This window comes from Rhinatrema bivittatum, chromosome 2 (genome assembly GCF_901001135.1).
Source record: "Rhinatrema bivittatum chromosome 2, aRhiBiv1.1, whole genome shotgun sequence".
NCBI classification, from domain to species: domain Eukaryota; kingdom Metazoa; phylum Chordata; class Amphibia; order Gymnophiona; family Rhinatrematidae; genus Rhinatrema; species Rhinatrema bivittatum.
The window spans coordinates 129088676-129109996 of NC_042616.1; the positions used below are offsets into that span (position 1 = coordinate 129088676).

The 21321-nt window shown below is 41.7% G+C and overlaps 1 protein-coding gene across 12 annotated transcripts in view; it reads right to left on the minus strand.

The window, feature by feature from the left end:
- SVIL (supervillin) overlaps positions 1-21321 on the minus strand; it is a 348412-nt gene that overhangs the window by 79872 nt on the left and 247219 nt on the right. For 7 of the 12 annotated variants that reach the window (XM_029588612.1, XM_029588613.1, XM_029588603.1 and 4 more), the window contains 5 exons: positions 20817-20952; positions 17242-17289; positions 16167-16244; positions 15122-15190; positions 9795-9942 (listed from right to left, as the gene is read on the minus strand). In XM_029588612.1, coding sequence (XP_029444472.1) covers positions 9795-9942; positions 15122-15190; positions 16167-16244; positions 17242-17289; positions 20817-20952 — 479 coding nt within the window. The remainder of the gene's footprint in view (positions 1-9794; positions 9943-15121; positions 15191-16166; positions 16245-17241; positions 17290-20816; positions 20953-21321) is intronic. The other 5 variants (XM_029588606.1, XM_029588607.1, XM_029588609.1 and 2 more) reach the window with 5 other exon arrangements.

A 21321-nucleotide genomic window follows, 5' to 3' on the forward strand; every position in this document is an offset into this window, starting at 1 on the left:
CTGAAGCAGAGAGCTATGCTAGATATGCATTGAAAGTAAAGTATCAGGCTTATTTGGTTTGGGGGTAGTAACTGCGGTAACAAGCAAGCTACACCCCGCTTTTTTGTGAATGCAAATCCTTTTTTTCCCCCCACATTTCCTCTTACTGTTGAAGCTTAAAGCAATGTTGGAGTCGCATTAACCGTGTGTATGTATATTGAATAAGGGTATTATCTCCAGGTAGTAGCCTTCATTCCCGCGAGCTACCCCCTCTTCATTCAGGTCCTCTAGACTTGATGGATCCACAGTGTTTATCCCACGCCCCTTTGAAGTCCTTCACAGTTCTGGTCTTCACCACTTCCTCCGGAAGGGCATTCCAGGCATCCACCACCCTCTCCATGAAGAAATACTTCTTGACATTGGTTCTGAGTCTTCCTCCCTGGAGCTTCAGCTCGTGACCCCTGGTTCTGCTGATTTATTTCTGACTGAAAAGGTTTGTCGTTGTCTTTGGATCGTTAAAACCTTTCAAGTATCTGAAAGTTTAAATCATATCACCCCTGCTCCTCCTTTCTTCCAGGGTGTACATATTTAGATTCTTCAATCTCTCCTCATAAGTCATTCGATGAAGACCCTCCACCTTTCTGGTCGCTCTTCTCTGTACCGCTTCCATCTTGCCTCTGTTTCTTTGTAGAAACGGTCTCCAGAACTGAACACAGTACTCCAGGTGAGGCCTCACCAAGGACCTGTACAAGGGGATAATCACTTCCCTTTTCTTTTTAAAGATGGCGCCGGCCGTCCATTGCTCCTACCATGTGACAGGGACCGGCCAATGGCACGGATACCCTGTCACATGCTAAGGGCAAAGGGCCATCGGCGCCATTTTGTTTACTGGTAGCCGACAGCCTGAGTGTGGGAGAATGCTCCTGGGACCCCCGCTGGACCACCAGGGATTTAAAAATTTGGGGGGGGGGGGGGATACTAACAAACTTATTTTAAAGGGTCGGCTGTATTTTTTGGTTATCGGCTCGGGCGCAGCCGATAAAAAATACCCGATCGGACTGCAAGAAAAAAATTTCACGATGTGAATCGGAACCGGAATCAGAACCGATACCGATTCAGATTCACATCTCTAGTTAAAACGCTTGAAGCCATTCTTCTTGTCATACAAAAACTTCAGATCATTACTCCAAGCTTTATTATTCACTGGATTAGACTATTGCAACTCCACAATACTAGGTCTCCCAAAAGTGACACTACGCCCTTTACAGGTCCTACAAAATACTGCAGCTCGTATTCTCTCAAATACCAAAAAAAGGGTTCATATCACTCCAGTCTTAATGGATTTACATTGGTTACCAGTAGAGAGTAGAATAATGTACAAAACCTTATGCATTATCCACAAAATATTGTACGGTGATATGTCCGCATGGTTAAATTCTACAATAAAATTACATATCTCCCAGCGTAATCTCAGGTCAGCCAATAAAGCCATTCTGACAGTACCAACAGTAAGGTCCGCACACTTAAGCGAAGTAAGGGACAGTGTGATTTCCATCGCAGGCCTGTCCTTCTGGAACAAATTGCCACAAGAACTACGGCTACAACAAAATTTGAAGAGATTCAGGAAAGATCTAAAGACATGGCTTTTTAAACAGGCATTTGAAACTGTCACTGAAGCATGAGCCAGGCTTTCTATCCAATCTATTTTAGTCTGTTTTTATCTAATTTCAATGTTAATTTTAGTCCTGAAGTCACTGAAGCATAACCCAGGTTTTTATATGATCTACTTTTTAGTTTGTTCTTATTTAATTTAATTGTTATTTTTAATTTTTAGATAGATTTTATAGAAGTTTATGTATGGAAATTTTACGATGTATCGTTATTTTTCTTTCTACCCTTGTGTTTTTAAATTGTCTATTGTAAACTGTGGAGATAGAACACGTTCTGTGCAACGGTATATAAAAATTGTATAAATAAAAAATAAATAAATAAAACTACGGGGAGGCAGTGAAAGGGATCCAGCAATGGAACAATGAGAAAAACCCACAAAAAACATGAGAAAAAGGAATGTTTACCGCAAGGCCAAAAAAGGCAAAAGTGAGCTCTTACAGCTCCGCAGAAAAAGAGACTGGCGAGGCACCCCGCATGGACGCATGGTATGGGGCATGCTAGGTATTCTCAGCGTACCTAGTCAAAGTTCTAGAAACTTTGACACAAGTCTTCAGCATCACAGTTCCATCTGAAGTTACCCATTTGTGAGGACTAAAATCCTGCTCTTCCTCAGAGAACTGCAGATTCAGCTTTATAATGCCAGGTGCTGAGTTTTTATATTCTGTCTTGTATTGTTAAGACAAGAAAGATGATGACACCTGCACCAAGAAGGCCTAACCTCATTGTCAATGACAAATATGCTCCAGTACTACCTCATGCTAATGGAGCTGGCTTCTTTGGCATGAAGAGAAGGCCCTAGAGGGGATCCCTTGCACCACTTTGGTGCTTTTATGGGCACCTCACTCAACCCCTGACCTTGATAAATCTGGGAGCTGGCGCTATGGGGAGGGAACGAACCTTCCCTGAATTGCGGGAAAGAGGGAGAGAAGAATCCTGCTTCAATTCCACTATGCTCCAAGAATCCTCCAAGAATAATGTCTTGCTCTGAGAAGAGAGCAGCTCTGCTGCCAAATCTTGCTCTTAGGCTTTGGGCTCTTATCAGACAGCACCTTTCACAGGGCCTCCATCTTCCAGGCATGGTATTGCTGTGCTCTCAGGGATATCTGATCAGAACTATAACAGTTGGTAGTGTCATGATCTGGGCCCAAGTTGGACGGGTATCTGTAATACATATCTGCTGCCCATGGGGTTCTTGGCCTTCAATTTTGCATATCTTTCTTTCTTTCTTTTTTTTTTAGTAGAAAGAACATGCCATACTGGGTCAGACCAATGGGTCCATCAAGCCCAGCATCCTGTTTCCAACAGTGGCCAATCCAGGCCATAAGAACCTGGCAAGTACCCAAAAACTAAGTCTATTCCATGTTACCATTGCTAATGGAAGTGGCTATTTTCTAAGTGAACTTAATAGCAGGTAATGGACTTCTCCTCCAAGAACTTATCCAATCCTTTTTTAAACACAGCTATACCAACTGTATTAACCACATCCTCTGGCAACAAATTCCAGAGTTTAATTGTGCGTTGAGTAAAAAAGAACTTTCTCCGATTAGTTTTAAATGTGCCACATGCTAACTTCATGGAGTGCCCCCATGTCTTTCAATTATCCGAAAGAGTAAATAACCGATTCACATCTACCCGTTCTAGGCCTCTCATGATTTTAAACACCTCTATCATATCCCCCCTCAGCCTTCTCTTCTCCAAGCTGAAAAGTCCTAACCTCACTGTCAGTCTCACCAGCTTGACCAGGTGGACGGTAGTATACTATCACCTTATTCTTCCCCCACACCCAAGGGATTTCTACCCATAAAGATTCAATTTTGTATTTAGTCTCTTGCAGGATGTTTATCCTGTTGGACTCTATGCCATCCCGGACATAAAGCGCCACACCTCCTCCCGGGTGCTCCTCCCTGTCATTGCGATATAATTTGTACCCTGGTATAGCACTGTCCCATTGGTTATCCTCTTTCCACAATGTCTCTGAGATGCCAATTAAGCCTATGTCATCATTTACTGCTATACATTCTAATTCTCCCATCTTACTTCTTAGGCTTCTGGCATTAGCATACAAACATTTCAAAGTTTGTTTTTTGTTTGTATTTTCATTCTACTTTTTAATTGATAGGGATAAGTTAGAATTTGTTAGCTCAGCTGAGTTTTTAGTTACAGGCACTTGGACTTCTTTTCCTATTATTGGAACCTCACTGTTGGGGTGCCCTAATTCTAATGCATCATTAGTATCCTTTGAAGATACCTCTCTCTGAACCATGCGCTGCTGAGCGACTGTCGGCTTTCCCCTTTGTTCTAGTTTAAAAGCTGCTCTATCTCCTTTTTAAAGGTTAGCGCCAGCAGTCTGGTTCCACCCTGGTTAAGTTGGAGCCCATCCCTTCGGAAGAGACTCCCCCCCTTCCCCAAAAGGTTCCCCAGTTCCTAACAAAACTGAATCCCTCTTCCCTGCATCATCGTCTCATCCACGCATTGAGACTCCGGAGCTCTGCCTGCCTCTGGTGACCTGCGCATGGAACAGGGAACATTTCAGAGAAAGCTATCCCGGAGGCTCTGGATTTAAGCTTTCTACCTAAGAGCCTAAATTTGGCTTCCAGGTAGCATCAACAGAAAAGATGCAACGAGGCTGAAAAATTTAGGCCAGAGAAATAAAGACCAATAAAATATTAGAGAGAGACTGGGAAAACGCTGATGTGGTAGATTAGATGAAGAAAGACTGAGGGACTCATGAGGCAGAAACTGTGCGCGGGAACGCCAGGGTAAGACATTTATTATTAATTATTATTATTATTAATAAAGGCTTTTATATACCGACTTTCTTGATACAAATCAAATCAACTCTGTTTACAATGAACTAAGCAGAAAATATAATTAACCAATCAACAAGAGATAAAGGAGCATAAAAGTTACATTATAACAAGGATGCCTTAACTTGGAGTAAGAAATAAAGAGGGGGTGAACGAAAAAATAAATAAATAAATACTATATACAAAAGAGGGGGGCAAGGAGCCAACCTCGTTAATAGATACTATGCATGAGAAATATGGAAAAATTTGTTTACATAAGTGGGTGATGGAACAATTCTTGATCAGGCAATGGGGTTTGTAGTAGGGAAGGCTTGGCTGAGCTCTGAGAGCTAGAACAGTCTCAGTGCCATCAGATGACATCACCTGCATGTTATGGCTAATTCATGCCTGCTTGTCAACAGAAAAAAAAAATCAACAATTATTTCAGGTCAAATTTATCCAGTAAGCAAAATTAAAATATGCAAAATTATATTAAATATAGAAATTGGATACGAAAACACAATTTAATATAAAGGGGCAATGTTCAGTAACCCAGTTATCTTTAGCAAGCATTCGGCCACAACTAGTTTTTGAGCTGAATATTTGGACTGAATACGTTCGGCTACATTTAGGCTTGCCATTTGAGTGGCTAGAGTCAAGAGCTTACATTTAGTGGTTTAAAAGGAAAACCCATCCCAGGATCATCCCTGGTCCTGTCCCTTTTCGGACCAGCTAAATTTGTGCTGAAAGTGATTTTATCCACATAAATGTAGCTCATGGGGGGGTGGGGGGAAGAGATTTTTAATCAGATTTATCCAGTTAACTGCTGACATTAGCCAGATAGATCTTTTGAAAATCCACTCCATAGATATTCTAAATTCAGATTTGCTTAAAGAATCACAGCTCAGCTTTTCTGCACTCCAGGTTGGCAGGGATTGGGGATGCTGCAGAGACAGCATTCACAGCCCTTGGGGTTGGGGGGAAGCAGTCAGTCATTACACAATGGCAGAGTCCAGTAGTTAGATTTAGGGCCCATGTTTGCCTGAAGAATTCCCAGGTAGATATAAATGACACCAGATCCCAACCCTGGTTCTGAATGAGCTGGAAACTCAGACAAGCAGGAGAAAATAGCTAGGTTAAAAAATAAATAAATAAATAAATGAATGAATGAATGAATGAATGAATGAATATATATATATATATATATATATATATATATATATATATATATATATATACTAAAAGCGCCTGGTATTGCTCAGTTAATCTGGTCTACAAGAGTCTGAGAGTGTGTATCATGCCTCTTCCTGTCTGTGTGAGGGCATGTGTGTATGTGTGAGCTTGGATGCACTTTAGTGAGCTTGTGTGCCTATGCCTGCCTGTCCCTGTGTGTGGGAGTGTGAGACATAGAGATTCGCAGACAGTGTGACTGATGTGACTATCGGACCAACACAAGCCATTATCTATCTATATACAGATATCTATATATAAATATATACACATTTATATATATTTATATAAATAATATATCTTAGGATATATATATATATATATATCCTAAGATATATTATATAGAGAAAAGATATATATGTAGAAAAAGAGAAATTATTGCTCACCCATTACCTAACGATAACATTTACAAGAATATAATAAACTAAATTCCCCTTTCAAAGCAAAGAGCCAGATGGCAACTTAGAATCCTGTTCAATAACTTTAGAAAATAAGAAGAAAGCTTTAGCGCTAGCAGGAAGAGCCTGTTCCTCAATGCCATGCCCCTCTTTTAGAAAACTGCAATGTCCTTGATATTAACTTTCTCATTCTGAGGTTTGGGGAAATTAAAACATTATTATATCCCTGCAGTTTGTAAATCTTCCAATTTACATGACAGGTGGGTACTGCAGGGAACCGCCTTATCTTCTACGCTATTTAATCTCTACTTGCAGTCTGTGTGTGGCATTATTTCATCATTTGTGGAAGAATTTAAAATTTATACTCATGATATTCAGCTTGGCTTTCCTGTTAATGCCAGCTAGTCGAGATTTGTGCAACCGTTGTGAATTAGAGCGCTGCAATAAAGGAATTTAGCACAAGTTGATCTGCCAGCTATCGTAGTTCATGGGGTCCCACTTAAGCTCACTTCAACTATTAGGAGACCTAGGTTTTCTACTGGATTCAATTTTTTTGCCTAAAACCTCAATTGTGTGCTGTAATCAAATCAGCATTTTTCAAACTTCGGATTCTTCATCTCTTAAAATACTTGTTACCAGTTACAGACTTCAGAACTGTGGCTCAAGCCTTCATTTGGAATACACTAGTTTAGTGCAATTCGCTTTATGTGGGATTGCCGAATTATATGATTGATTCTCTTCAATTGTTGCAGAACACAGCTGCTCATCTAATTACTTCTTGCTCAATTAGAGAATACATTTCTTCTTCTTTGCGCCAACTTCACTGGCTTCTTGTCAAAAACAGGATTCAGTTTAAACTTATGACTCTTATACATAAGTTTCTCTATTCTTTTGGCCCTGCTTCTTTGGTTAAAAAAATCTTAAGGTATGTTCCTATGTGGTCTGATCAGGGCCTACTTCTTATTCCCACTGTTAAAGTGCATTTATTTATTTTATATTTATTTTTTAGTACTAAACATTTTATACACCGTTGTTCCATATAATGATCCCAATGATTTACAGAGGTAACATTCATAACTATTAATCAACAAATCTTGATAGTTTACATAGGTAGAATTCATTAACAGTGATGAACATATCAAATTAAATGATATGTTCCAATATTTGTTATATAGCTTACTAAAGATCTAAGACTTAAGGCAAGTAATACATGAAAATAATATAACAAATCTCACATAATAATCTGTACATTGGTTTAAGATTCTTAAGTTCTCTTTTAATGTTTTATTCCTCTAGCTTCAATTAGTATCTCTCGTCTGTCTTGTTATTGTATTTCTTTGCATTCTGATGTTAAGTTAGGCTAAATGCATTTTTGAACAGCCATGTTTTTAGCTCTGCAGATCATTCATTTTAGAACATTTGCTGTCTCCAGCCCCACATTGTGGAAAGAGTTGCCCTTAGAGTTGAGAACTCTCTCTGATTTTAAAACTTTTAAAAAAAAGTTGAAAGTGCATTATTTTGGTTTGGCTTTTCCTTGAAGTTTTACTAGTCATTTTTATGTTATTGCATTGTTTGTTGTATTGTTTTAATTTTAATATAATGTATTATTTGCTTGTTTAACTGTTCACCGTTTAGCACAGGTTTTCTGTTATAGGTGGTATAGAAAAATGTGTAAATAAATAAAATAATCACCTATTTTTGGGCTTGCAGAGTCTAGATTTTGCCTTCATAATAACAAATCTTCCAGGCGTTACCCTTTACATACATTTCTTTTCATTTTTGAGGTGTGGCCTCAGCAACATTGGAGACTTTGAAAACACCCTAGGGGCTGGAGATTTACTTGGTGGTGATTTCATAAGATGACAATCTATGTGTCCCTAATTAAAAGGAGCATTTTCTCCAGAAGAGCAATAATGAAATTTGTGTTTACCCTCCATTCAGTGCTGCTAACAACATTTAGCCACCCCAACCTTTCAGAGACCTAAACAAATACCCATTCTAAGTTTTGTTAGCAAAATTTAAAGCATGTATTTATTTATTTTAAATATTCCACCAATCCACAGATCTTGGTAGATTAGAATGGTACATACATAGTAAACAATTTATATACAAAAATACTTAAAAAAAAAAGAAAAAAAAAGAAACTGCTGTCTTCTTTAGTCCTGCCTTCTACCAGACTAAATAAGGACAGCACAATTCGGAAAACGTACTCAAGCCAATAAAGTCTAAAACCAGTTTCCATACCTCCAAACCTTATCAAATCAAGCAATACACCTGCCATTCAGGACGGCGGGTACTTAAAAAAAGATTGTGAAATCAGCAGCTGTATAGACAGTGCAATAACCCCCCAACAAAGAGCCAGGAAAAGTCCTCTTCAAACTGCAAGAGCAGCAAAGCGGCAAATCCAAGAGCCACAAAAAATGCAGCCTGCGACATTGCAACGTGTTTAACTCCAGGGTATCACTTCATGACTGTAGTTTTGGCTAAAACATAGAACAGCAAGGAGTATAACGTTTCAGCTCTTGCGAGTACTGATGGTGTGCTTTAGTGAATTACATCACAACTCTGTGAAACGTACGAGATCACAGGCTCAGACATTCTTCCCACCGGTACTGGACTTCAGGTAACCACTTCATATGAAGCAAAAATTAATCAAAAGCAAGCTTCTAAGAGAAACTCAGAAGGAAGAAAATGGCACAGACTCCTGAAACGTACTATGCTCAAGTTATGCCAGCACACCCCACAGTCACCCACGTGGGAAAGACACTCAGCACAAGGGGATCCTACTCATGCTCCTCCTCCTCCAATGTGGCGTATATTATTCAGTGCAGAAAATGAGAAGCAGGATGCTACATTGGTGAGACAGGCCAAGCATTAAAGGCCAGAGCCAATTCAAACAGACAGAAGATCAAACACCACAAAGAGGACCAAGGTGACACCTCTGTGGGAAATACTTTTTGGAACCAAATCACCACACCATTGATCTTATGATTAGGATAAATAAGGAAAAGGTTAGAGCAATCCAGGAATGTAAGACTTTTGAAGTTAAAATAATTAGACACTTCAGAACTGACAAAAAAAAAAAGGACTCAAACCCTAGTGTTTCTTAACGCTTTATGATCCATAAAATGTATACTGCCTGTTATCTTCTGACATCATCAAACCCCTGTCCTTCCCACCATCAGTGGAAATTCTTTTATGATTTAATTATATTTTAGGTACGCCCTCTTTTGCTCATTTCATTCTGACCTCAGGAAGGGAGTATTACGGTAGCTCCCAAATTCTAGTCAGGAGATGTATTACATTAGTCCAATATAAAGGTATGTAGTTTTGTTTGGTTAAGTGCTTTAATCTTCATTCCATGCATTCTCACCATCTGACTTTATATAAATGCACTCAACCAACTGGGCCTCAGACTCCCTCTGCTCATTGTTCTAGTTTTTTTTTTTCCCCATACCTTTTCTTTTTTTAACTGGTTCCCCGTGCAGACACACAAAGGCTGTGTTCCACTCCAGGTGGTGGCTGAAAACTCACTAGTTTGGTCCTTTCCAGAAATGTCAATCTCCCACTTGGGCGACTCATTTTGCTGCCAGTGTAGCTAGGCCCACACGGCTGAGCACATCAGGATTGCCCTTGTGCTTCACTATTTAATCTAGGTGGACGTGGCTTGTGTAGAGCAACGCAGAGCTGTCCCGTGAAAACAGACAAATCACTCGATTTTTCTACAGACCTTTCTTTACCATTCGCCCAGCAACGGTGAACTGGGTGGAATCGTTGGCTGCTCCTCTACCCTTCATTTTCCAAGCCTCTTCCCTAACCGTAATCAGCTGCTTTCTCTCCTCAATAGTCATGTGGCTCTCATGGATATCTGCTGTCCTCTGTTTAGAAAGAAGGCAAAGAGACGGTTAAAGCCTTAGTACTGTTTAATAAAGCACCCAGAAAACACTTTCCACAAGATTTAAAAAGGGTAAGAAATAAAAAAAAAAAGCAGTTAACACGCTAGTGTGTAAACCCCTACAGGCAAATCTAAAGCCCCAGTGGGTATTTTCCCATCATTTAGTCATTCCCACTGCGGAGGTGAAACTTGAGGCTCCTGCTTTCCCTGAGCTTCACTTTCCTTGAATGGAACAGGGCCTACCCAGTGCAAATCAACTTAAAGGCTCATAAAAATGACCCTTTAAAAGCTGAGGTCTTTTCTCAAGGGAGTACTAGCATGTCCTTCCACTATCCAGTTGAACTGCTCGTACGGTGTTACATTTTCCCATAGGTTCCCAAAATTCCTAGCTGTGCCACAGACTCCAAAAGACATCTGAACTGCAGGGCCACATTTTTTTTTTTTTTGTTTTGTTTTTTACTAGTTCACCGACCGGTTCTCTTACTGTAAACCCCCCCCCTGAATGCATGCTCAATCAGCTGCCTTTTTCGTGGGATGGGGATCATTTTGGGCAGCACCGCCAAACTCTGAATCCTTTTGTTCTTTCCAGGAGCTGTGAGAATTCCCACCGTGCCCTGCCTGGCCTACACGCTTGCTCGCTTGTGCTGCTTTGTTTTTCAAGCTGCAGCTCCGTAAATTGGCAGGAAGCAATCCTCTGCTTTCTATTTACACGCAGGGTGGGGAGGAAGATGCTCTGCTCAGAACTTCCCTGAGAGAAAAACCTCAGAATCAGATTAGCGGCGAGTCAGTCACCCGTGCGCCAGAAAACAAACCCAGAATAGAAGCGAATGTTATCAGCGACCTGCGACTTGGGAGATATGTCCCTTCAGGGGCCTCAGAGTGGCTCTGATACTACGGTAAAAACAAAAAAACATGGAGTCGCTTATACTTTTTAAATGGCATACAGTAGCCAAGTCTGGCTTCACTGCTACAATGAGTGCATCACAAACTGTAGCAAAACAAGAGGAGGTGTGCTCTCGTGGCTAGAAAGTAGTGGGCTACAAAACCAGGAGAGCTTCTGCACCTCGTGGTTTAAAATCTCGTCCTCTTAGTGCTGGAATCAATGTGATCTTGGGCATTCCCTTTTATCGCCCTCTCTCTCAATGTACCAAAGTTTAACTGGATAAGCAAACATCTTAGCTGTAAGAAAGAAACGGGGCACAGAGGTTCAGGTCCAATTATAGTAGCCACACAGTGTACAAGTGCCAGACTTGCTCATCCTGAGATTGAATTCCCTGCCCCTTGCTAACCCACCAGTGTTTTCTAGTACATATTGTAGTGCCACAAAATTATTACCCTATTGGCACTCATGCAGCTAGATGCTGTCAACAAACAGAAGAAAGAAGAAGGAAAAAAAGAAGAGAGCCACCTTGTTGTTGGAGCCCACCTGCATGAAGGGCGACTCCTGGCACGCTCGTGTCCCAGAAAACGCTGCATGCCTCCTCGTTTTCCTTTGTCTCCTAGATTTCCTTCCTCTCTTCCCACTTGCCCTCCTTCACCACCACTCTCCCTCCCTTTCCACTATGTAGCATTTATTTAAATCTATTTCTGGTCATGTTTCTCTTCCTTCATCCTCTGTACAGGCCAGGGCCCCCAGGCTTTTTTTTTTTTGTCCCAGTGGCAGTTTAGTGTCTCAGAGTCGGAGGCCAGTCACTACACCAGCACCTACGTAACCCGCTGACAAAAAGACTGGGCATTGGTACTCCCGGGGGTGCTAATCAAAGAAATTCAAAATGGACTAGGAACTTTACAGCTAATTTCCTCAAAGTCTAAAAAATGAGGAAAATGGGCAAAATGCTCCACTTTCCAAACTGCCTGAGATAATAAAAAAAAAAACCAAAAAACAAAACTGTGTGAATATTAGACAAAAATACACAAACTCACTCCCGCTGAAAGCAAACGGAACATATACCGTATATGAAAATACTTTAACCCACTGCACATAGAGCATAACACAACTTTAATTCTATACTTTGAAACACCCATTGTACTATGGGTGAAATCTACGAGATTCAGAGACCCAGTCATTGCTATGTGGTGGTGTTTTTTTTATTTTAATTTCCTTATTTTCATCTTTTATAAATACACCTTCTAAAACCGGCATACCTGGCTGAAAGGAAATCTTGGCCTACAGCCGTGGGGGGGATTCTTTTCTGAGATACTGCCTGTGAGGGTCACCGCATAGCGAAATCCTTCCCCTCCTTCAGTTTGAGCACGTCACAGTGTGCTTGAGCTCTGCTGGCCTTGGACAGGAGACAGAGTCTTCTGCACTACAAGCCACATGGCCAGCCCAGAGTGATGCTTCTTGGATGCAAGTAAAAGCATCTCTCAGAGTTTTGGAACAGGAATCTTTCAAGTTAACCATTACTTATCTTGTCAGCCTAACCCCATATTAATGAGGAGTCACATCATACATTAAATTTGGCTTTGCTCTCACTTACTCTGGAAGGGTAAAAAAAATGAGATAGCTGAGCATGCGGCTAACTGGAGAAAATAGGAAGGGAAATAGATCCATGGCGGGGGTGGAAGGGAAATAGAAAAAAAAAGTCACTTACAAGGGACAAGAGTAACATAAGTATGGGGAAAGAAAAAGTGAAAGCTTGCTGGGCAGACTGGATGGACCGTTTGGTCTTCTTCTGCCGTCATTTCTATGTTGTTATGTTTCATTTAAAACTGCATAAGTATAGGCATACATGTATCCTATGTCATATAAGTAAGGAACATGAAGAAACAAGTGGGCACAGAAGACAACAGGGTCCTATTCTGAAATGCTTGCAAAGCTAAGCAAAGCACGACAGCGAAAGCCAAGATGCAAAGATGCGAAGCAGCAAATAGCCTCGGTGCCAAGGGAGCCAGCGGAGGCTTTCAGTGCATGCTCTCCTGGCAGTACTGTGCTCTTAGGTGAGATAGAAACTTGAGAAAAGAATAGCACCAGAAGGACAGCGAGAGGAGAAGCAGGCAGGAGAGGGTTAGGAGGGGAAAAAAAAAGGGACAGAGACTAAAGTACTTGCAGAATTCAGAGAGAATAAACAGGGTGATAAAGGCGTTCTGGAGCATTGTTCCAGAGAGAAAACCAAATTTAATGCAAAATGAAACGGAGTGAATGGAGAAGACAGGGTCAAAGTGCTGAGATGCAAGCCGAGTCTTGCTATAGTATTTTGTGCTCCCTTAAGATTGTGTATCAATACTTAATTCTGTAAAGGCAACCTAGCTATTTCTTTTATATATCAAGGACCTCTGTTTATTATTAGCTCTTTTTCTTATTGGCAATTATTAAAATTGAGCTGCTCCTTTGTGCAATTTGGTTTTGCATATATAAATATATTAAAATGGCCATGTGAGCTTTAACTGCCCATGCACAGTAGACTATGGAACATAGAAACAAAGAATATGAGGGCAGAAAAGGACCAAAAGTCAATCACATCTTCCCAATTTTGTTGCTGAACTCTGGCCTTCCTTTCAGTTCTTTACAAATATCGTCTGAGCTTATCCCATGCTTTCTTGTTTTTGTCTCTGTTACCTCTGGTTGGGGGGCATTCCATGCATCCACTATCATTTCTGTGAAAGAAATATTTCATAAATTGTTCCCCAGTCAATCCCCTTGGAGCCTCACCCCATGGTGCAGGCCCCTCTCCATTTTGGTAGCTTCTCTCTGGATTGCCTCCATCCAGTCTATCCTTTCAGAGGTACAGCCTCCAGAACTGGACAATAGTGTAGATGACCTCTACAGGGGCTTTTATCACTTCTTTTTCTTGACTGGTTATGCCCCTCTATATACACATTAGCATTCCTTAGGTTCTGTTCACCTTATCACTCTTCAAGGTCACTCGACATAATTCACGCTAAGGTTTCTCATTGGGTTGATGCACATGAGTATCCTCACCCTCCATCACGTGTACTGCTCCGTTTGATTACTGCACCTCAAATGCATGATTCTGCACTCTTTTTTTCACTTAATTTTAACTGCAAAACACTCAACCACGTTGAGCTTTCTTAGATCTCATCTCATTCTGCTTATTTCCTCAGGGAAGCTGACTGCTGAAAACCTTAGTGTTAACTACAGAAAGACTAGGGATGTGCATTAGTTGTACCCGAATGGGTAGAACGAGACAAATGAATCAATTTTTGGTTCCTTCTGAATGGAACAAACCGAAAATGGTCTCATTCCCAAAAATATTCAGCTTTTAAATTTAGGGAAACAGCATGAGATAACAAACAGAAGACACTATTTACCGACCCATTCCCTCACCTACCTACCCCATCAGGAGTTTCCAAAAGAGGAAGGGGCTGGAGCGAGCCCCAGTCACTCCTGGCCCGCCTGCTGCGATTTATAAATGGCCCAAGCACAACTTAGCTCAGGCTGGCACCATTTTTCAATCGCAGCCGGTGGGGAAGGCACGACTGGGGCTTGCTCCTGCCCCTTCTGCCTTGGGATCCCCCTGATAAGGTGAACAGGGGCCAGGATGGTAGGGGGGGGGGGGGGGGAAGAGAAGAAGAGGATTTTGGTTCAGCAAACAAACCAAACCAAAATAAACATTAAATAAAACACATCCCGAACCCTCCACCCAAAACACACATCCCTAAAAAAATGATAACATTTCCCTGACCCCTCTGCAGTATCCCATGCAAAGACACTGAGCAGTACCAGCCCCAGGACTGATCCCTGGACCCACTCCACCGATCACCCTTCTTTCCTTAAAGTGAATTGCATTTACTGCTATCCTCTGCTGTCTATCACCAAGCCAGTTATTAATTAAATCCACCTCCCTGGGGCCCATCACCAAGCTGCTCCTATGAGGAACAGTATTAAAAGCTTTGCTGCTATCCAGCTCTTACCCTGATCTAATTCTCTGGGAACCCAATCCAAAACAAATTGATCAGATCTGCACAACCCTCCCTCCAATTTTTTTTTTTTATATATATATACTTTCAAAAATCATTTGTCCTGAGAATTAGAGAAATCATTCACTGCAGACCTTGTGTGGCTTTTTATTCTGGCATCTAAATCTTACTCTTAATGATTCAAATTCAAATATCCTTTACAGCCCCAGGGAAGTGCATTCTTTTTCCTGGCCCGCTCGCCCAGGGGGCTGAGCAAGTACAATGTCTGGAGGACATTTCACCTTCCATCTCCAGGGATGACGCTCGTCACAGATCAAGGGACTCGCTTCTCTCACACTAGGATCGCCCATCTTAAAAGGCAAAGAAACAGAAAAAAGTAGCAGATAAGGCAGAGAAAGCAAGGAAGAGAACTAAGGCAGGATCAGTAGCAAATCCCAAAGCTCTAAGCAAGCAAAAATGCTTTTTCTTTTTTTTTTTTTTTTTAAAAAGAAAGCAGCAATGCGGGAAAATGCCTCTGGGCGACCTGGTGACAGGCGAGGGCAGCGGCAACTCGGGAGATGAGGAATGTCTTTGAGGATTTCCAGTGTCCCATTAGTCTCTTTTATAATCTCTAAGACAGGGACATTCACAGCGGCCCTCCCCAAAGGTCACCAAGCAGGTCTGGTGTTCAGAGCGACCAAAATAAGCCAGTCTTTCCTGAATCTCCGACCAAACATGCATGCCAAACATTCATTATGAATATCTTCACCCGTCTTAGGTCCTTGAGGACCAAACTTGAATGCCCCTGCAGTAGGCGTTACAGAATTATCTTTGGAATTCCTGATTCAACAAAAATTAAAACTTGCTCAGGGCAAGGGAGGGAGAGACCCAGTGCGCAGGTCTGAGAAAAGAGATCCAAGAATAACTCTTAAATCTTTTGTACAGCAGCACATCTAGTGACAGGTAGTGTTACAAATCAAAAGGTCTGTAATGTTATGCAGCTAGAGTGTATTAATATCCAACACTAAACCTTCCACACCCATTTATTTTAAAAATCCGTGGGCCGCACATCATCCATAGCTTGAGGCGGCATGCAATAAAAACATTCATTAAGTGCTTATTCCAAATTTCCATTTAAGTGGCTTTCCTCAAATGAAAAGCAGTTAAGAAACCAACTTTGCTAGCAACAAGGTATCACCATCTTTAGGGCTGGGCGTTTCTACAGATCGGCTTCTCCTAAGTACCATGGTAAATGTGGATAATGGTTAATAGCTGGTGGCAGGTGAGCGCTAGAACTAAATCAGAGCTGCAGTGAGGCCAGGGAAACTGTTGCATGCTTTTCCTCACCTGATTAATGGGTACAAAACACTGGCATTTATGGGCAGCAGGAATAGCAGGAGAATAAGTAGAAGCATAGACAGGTTCCTAGAGACAGGTGCAAAGGCAATGCAAGATCATTAGGGGGGTGAAAGTACAGAGTCTGTCACTGCAAAGAACTGGGGGCTTTAATACTGCAGGTGGAACCCTAAAACATGCATCCACCAGATCTCCCCACTGGAAAACGTTTCATGCTGAAAACGTGCCACTTGCAGGCAGCCAAATGCATTTCGTGCAATAATTCAACGATGACATCATGCTCAATTTTTTTTTTGCTATCTCATCAAGGGTTTTGGGTTTTTTTTTTTTAAACAATTTAATTTTTTCACTTTCTAGTCATTCCAGGTTACTAAGATATGCATCCGATGATGGAAACATGTTAGTAACAATGAGTCTCATGGCTGCTCCCTTCAGTTTACAAGTTATAAAAGTGATTTTCCTTTTTATCCCAAAAAGTTATTTAGTGAAAATTCAAGATCAAGCTCGAGAGGAGCTGATCTCAGACAGGAAGTTCAGAGTCAAATGGTCTGGAAGGATCAAACTTCAAGCACCGTATTTAATTTTTTTTTTTTTTACTGTGCAACAATAGCCAGAAAAAAAAAAAGCCAAAAACCTGTTCTTCACCCTCTTCCCATTGCTCTCAAGTGGGGTCTCTGCCATCCTTGCCCCTCCCAAGATGGTCCTGCCTGGGCTGCCTGGCACCCCCTTTTGTCAGTCCTAAGGCTGGAGCGGCACCTCCGCCATGGTACACCCAACAATGCCGCAGGTAAGGCCCGGCAGCCTTCATCACTGTAGCGGCAACCATCGCTCTTCCCCTCCCCCACCACTGCAGGGATAAACTGATCTGGTACCACCACTGAAATCTAAGTACAGCCTTTAGTCTGGAACACAGAAGATACTCTATGGAAAAAGGATGCAGCAGTTTTAAAATAAACCAAGCAGACCTGGGGGATCTCTTCCAGAACTAGAAATAAAACAAACAACAACAAAAAAAAGCCCCCAGAACACGGTATCTATAGCCTACATTGCACAGTAAAAGGCTTACCCATAGCTGATTAGACATGTCATTATCATCTTTAATTCCTCCTTCTTCCTACAGGTTAAAACAAATAGGAAACATTGCCAAATGCTGGAAAGGTGTGGTCAGTTAAAACAGCGCCTACACATTGCAGGAGCGAGTGCTTCATGTCTGGTTAGAATTGCAAGCATGCAGACGCAGACAGTCGGACACATGCAGCTGGCGTACCCTAGGAGCTCAAGCTGGAACATTACCTCGGCAGAAGTCACCTACACACACACTCACTATCTTTTCTTTCCTTTACATCATCCTTGACCATCGTTCTGAGTTCATGCAAAACTATTTCATGCAACAACATTGTCATGGTATGCGTGTGTGAAATCAACAAAGATGACAATTATTATAATCATAACAGCATAGATAGGAATGCTGGGCTCAGGAGTTTTACAAATTAATCCAGCTGAGGCATATTGAACTGTCAAAGTTCCTTGTCTTATCTGCAGAAAATGTAATTTTGCTACAGGAAGAAGAAAAAAAAAAAAAGCCTCTGGCTACTTTCCTTTTAAGGAGTCAGAGAATTTGTGAATCCGTTTGAAAACCGTAAGCCACTGAAACCAGTGGGATGCAGGTGACCTTTAACCTCTTCCAAGTAGTTTTAAGCCTGAGAGCCTTGCACACTTATAATAATGGTATCAGTGCAAACTGCTGATCGCCACCAGAGCTAGGTATCTTGTGCTCGCCTTCACCACATACCTAGATCATCCAATTCATGCACAGACATGAAAGCGTTTCTGAAGCTGGTTCCAAAAGTAATGCATCCGATCTCTCTCACACAGACACACACACACACACACTGCAAACCCCATGCAAGGATTCTTTCTGAGATTACATCTAGTGCTCCTGAAAAACTACCAATCCTGGAATTCAGCTAGGGAAGACTTGTTAGCTTTAAATCCTGGCTCTGAAGTCACTTGGGACATCTATTTTGTCTCTTGCAGAATGCCACCCTCTCCCCCAACCTCATCCAGAATACTGGGGACCCGAGGTGGTTAGCCAAAGCCCTCTGCCACAAAACACTGGGGCCGATGCAATATGGTGCGCTGAGCCGAGCGCACCATTAACGTGCATAACCGTTTTCGTGACCGCTAAAAACCAATGCCAAGTTTATCAGCGTCCGTTTTCCTTAGCGGCGGACAGCCAGGAAAACTGATGCTGATAAACTAAGGGTTGGTTTTCAGCGATCAAACATTCTCCTCTCTCCATTGCGCAGCCAGCCCAGTTCGTCCTTCGCCTCCTCCATGCTGCGCGAGACCCCGGCGACCTTCGTGGCAAGATCCGATCCCTCCCTGGCAGTCCGAGCGGCGAACTTCCTCCAGTCCCGATGCGCTGCACTGCAGGAGGAGAGTTCAGTCCCTCCCCTCCGCCTCTTCCTCCCGAGCGGGAGGGGGGGGGGGGTGATCAGGTGGTGCTGCGAGCGCACCCCCCCACCGCTCCGGCTGTCTGTGCAGGATATTTGCCAGTTTTACCGGCGTCTGTTTTCGTGACCGGCGTACGGCAGTCAGTCTGGGTTCGTGTTAGCAAGGATGCACTAGATTCCTAGCGCATCCTTGCTAACGCGACCCCCTAGTTTAAATATTGCATGCGCCAGTTAAGAGAGCGGGCGCTGACTGTTCAGCTCCCGCTTTCTACGCACCTTTATTGCATCGGCCCCAGGATTTGCATGTAAATTTCGTGAAGAGAGATGATTGGCCAATGAATAAGATAAAGATTTTGAATCTTTCTCTAACGCTCTGGAGCGTACATGTTGGAGGTAAGAACTCTGTTGAAAAAAATTTGATTATAATGCATTTCCCGTGTAAACATTGAAGAGACAAAAAAAAACACTTTGAATTGAATCCTTGTCTTGTTTTGCACATATTGTGGCTTTTTCGAAATAAGAAAAGGCCATTGAAAAAGAACATTGCATAACAGACTTCATTTAACGCTGTTTGCTTAACGCTGTGTAGTGTAGATGTGGGTTGTTAGGACCCCATTGAAAAGGTTTAATCATAACACATATCTGTGTACACATTGAAGAGACTCAAGGTCATCAATTAAAAAGACTTTGATTTTAATCTATGCCTTACTCTGCATGCAGTGTGATTTTTCAAAATAACTTTTTTTAATTTTGTAAACTTTAAAAAAAATATATATATGTTGAATGTATTTGTATAGAGTGATGATGCTGAAGCAGTATACTGTCAATTTTTAAACTGTTTGCAATAAACATCTTTTTTATAAGATATTTAAACAAGATTGATAAAAAAAAAAAAAAGTTTGAATGTAGTTCCTATTGGTTGGTACAAACTGAGTGTTTGATGGCTAAAATTTCCCACATAGAGAATACAAGTATACATATATAGTGAAGATACCTTGTTGTATGTTTCAGAGTGCTTTGGCTGCCAGACAGAGCTTCAGAACTGGAGTTTGAAAAGGTTTACTAATAAAGCAGTTTTAAACGTATTTAGCATTCAACCAAGGCAGTCAATCTGAAACTTGCATTTGATGTATAAAGGACATCAAAATACCCAAATCTTTCCACTTTGGCATTGCTCACAGAAAAATACAATAAGAGGAGAATTTTAAAAGCCAGACACATACATTTAGGGATGTGTGAAGAAGCAGGGCTTGCGCGAGCCGAGCGTATTCTAAAAGCAGCGAAATACACGTGTATCTCCCACATGTAGACACTCAGGTGACTCAGTGCACGCTGAGGCCATCTGTCGCGCAACTTAAGTTGGACATTAAGTTGGAGGAAGCAAAAGGTAAAAAAAAAGGAGGCGCTAGGAGCGCACAATTGTTCCTAGCACCTCCTTTTTATCGCGAACCCTCATTTAAATGCTGTATCGCGTGCCCAGGAGAGGTGGCTGGGCGCACACTAGGAAAGCAGGCGCTCAACACTGAGCGCCCACTTACCGCGCATCTTTATTGTATCAGCCTGTAAATTGCAGAAATGCCCTATTACCTAAAGCTGTATAAAAGATCTTTGGATGGGTTATGGGGGTGTACAGCCGTGTCCCCTGATGACTTACGCCTGTACATAATTATATGCATGCCTCCCAATTTTCCAGAATGCATTCATGTATGGCCTGCCTCTTTTTTTATTTATTTATTTTTTTAAAGAGGTACAATCAGCTTTAAAAAAAACCTGTCTGGTCTAGATTTAAGACTCAAAAGGCTAACTTAGTCCATACTGTATATTAACCAGTAAAACAGTCACACTAACAATTGCAAGACTGCAGGCACACTACATTTTTGGTTGCAGATTACATATAAGCATCTTAAACACCTGATACAGTTTATATATGTTAAAGTCTAATGCACTGTATATAATTTACAGTGCATTAATTCCATTCCACCGAAAATCTATATCCTACTTAGTTCTTGCGTTAACAAAAGGCCTCACGTAAATATGAGCCCCAAGTCTATGTTGAAACTGGCTGTATTAGTGCTACAGCCAGCAGAAACTGGCTTATGTCAGGCATATGTCTCTCAGACCATCACTTGCACGCACAGAGCAAGGTATCAGAGCGCACACTCTGTCCTAACACAGCCACCCTTACCTTCTTCCTAAGTGACTGCTCAATTTCTTGCTGCTGCGTGTGTGAGGTCCTCTCAGCGACAGGCACCTTGCTGTGCTCCTTTCGGTTAAGTCTGTTTTTCCAGTCTTCCTCGCCACTCTTCTTCAACAGAGCCAGCCTAAGAAGGGAGAAATATGCTAGTCAAGTGCGCTGCTATGTTAAAACATTTTGATGTTTGCATATGTAGCATATAAAATCTACAGGATAAACACATTCAAGCAGATTGTCTAAACACAATGTAAAGCAAATTTTGTAAAGGCCATAAAATTCCCTAAGTATAAACCCTAGCAGTGGCATGAGCTTATCGGGTGCCTTGAGAATGAGATGCTTTATTATAAGACTGTGCTCTGCATGAGGTACAAGAACCTTGTCACAGCTCTTCGGGGTGAGAAAAGGACAAGCTATCAGCAAGAAAACAGTGCTGCACATTTCTCAAGCCCCATGCAACTGAGAACATTTAACTGCACAGTCAGCTCTCCCATGGTTT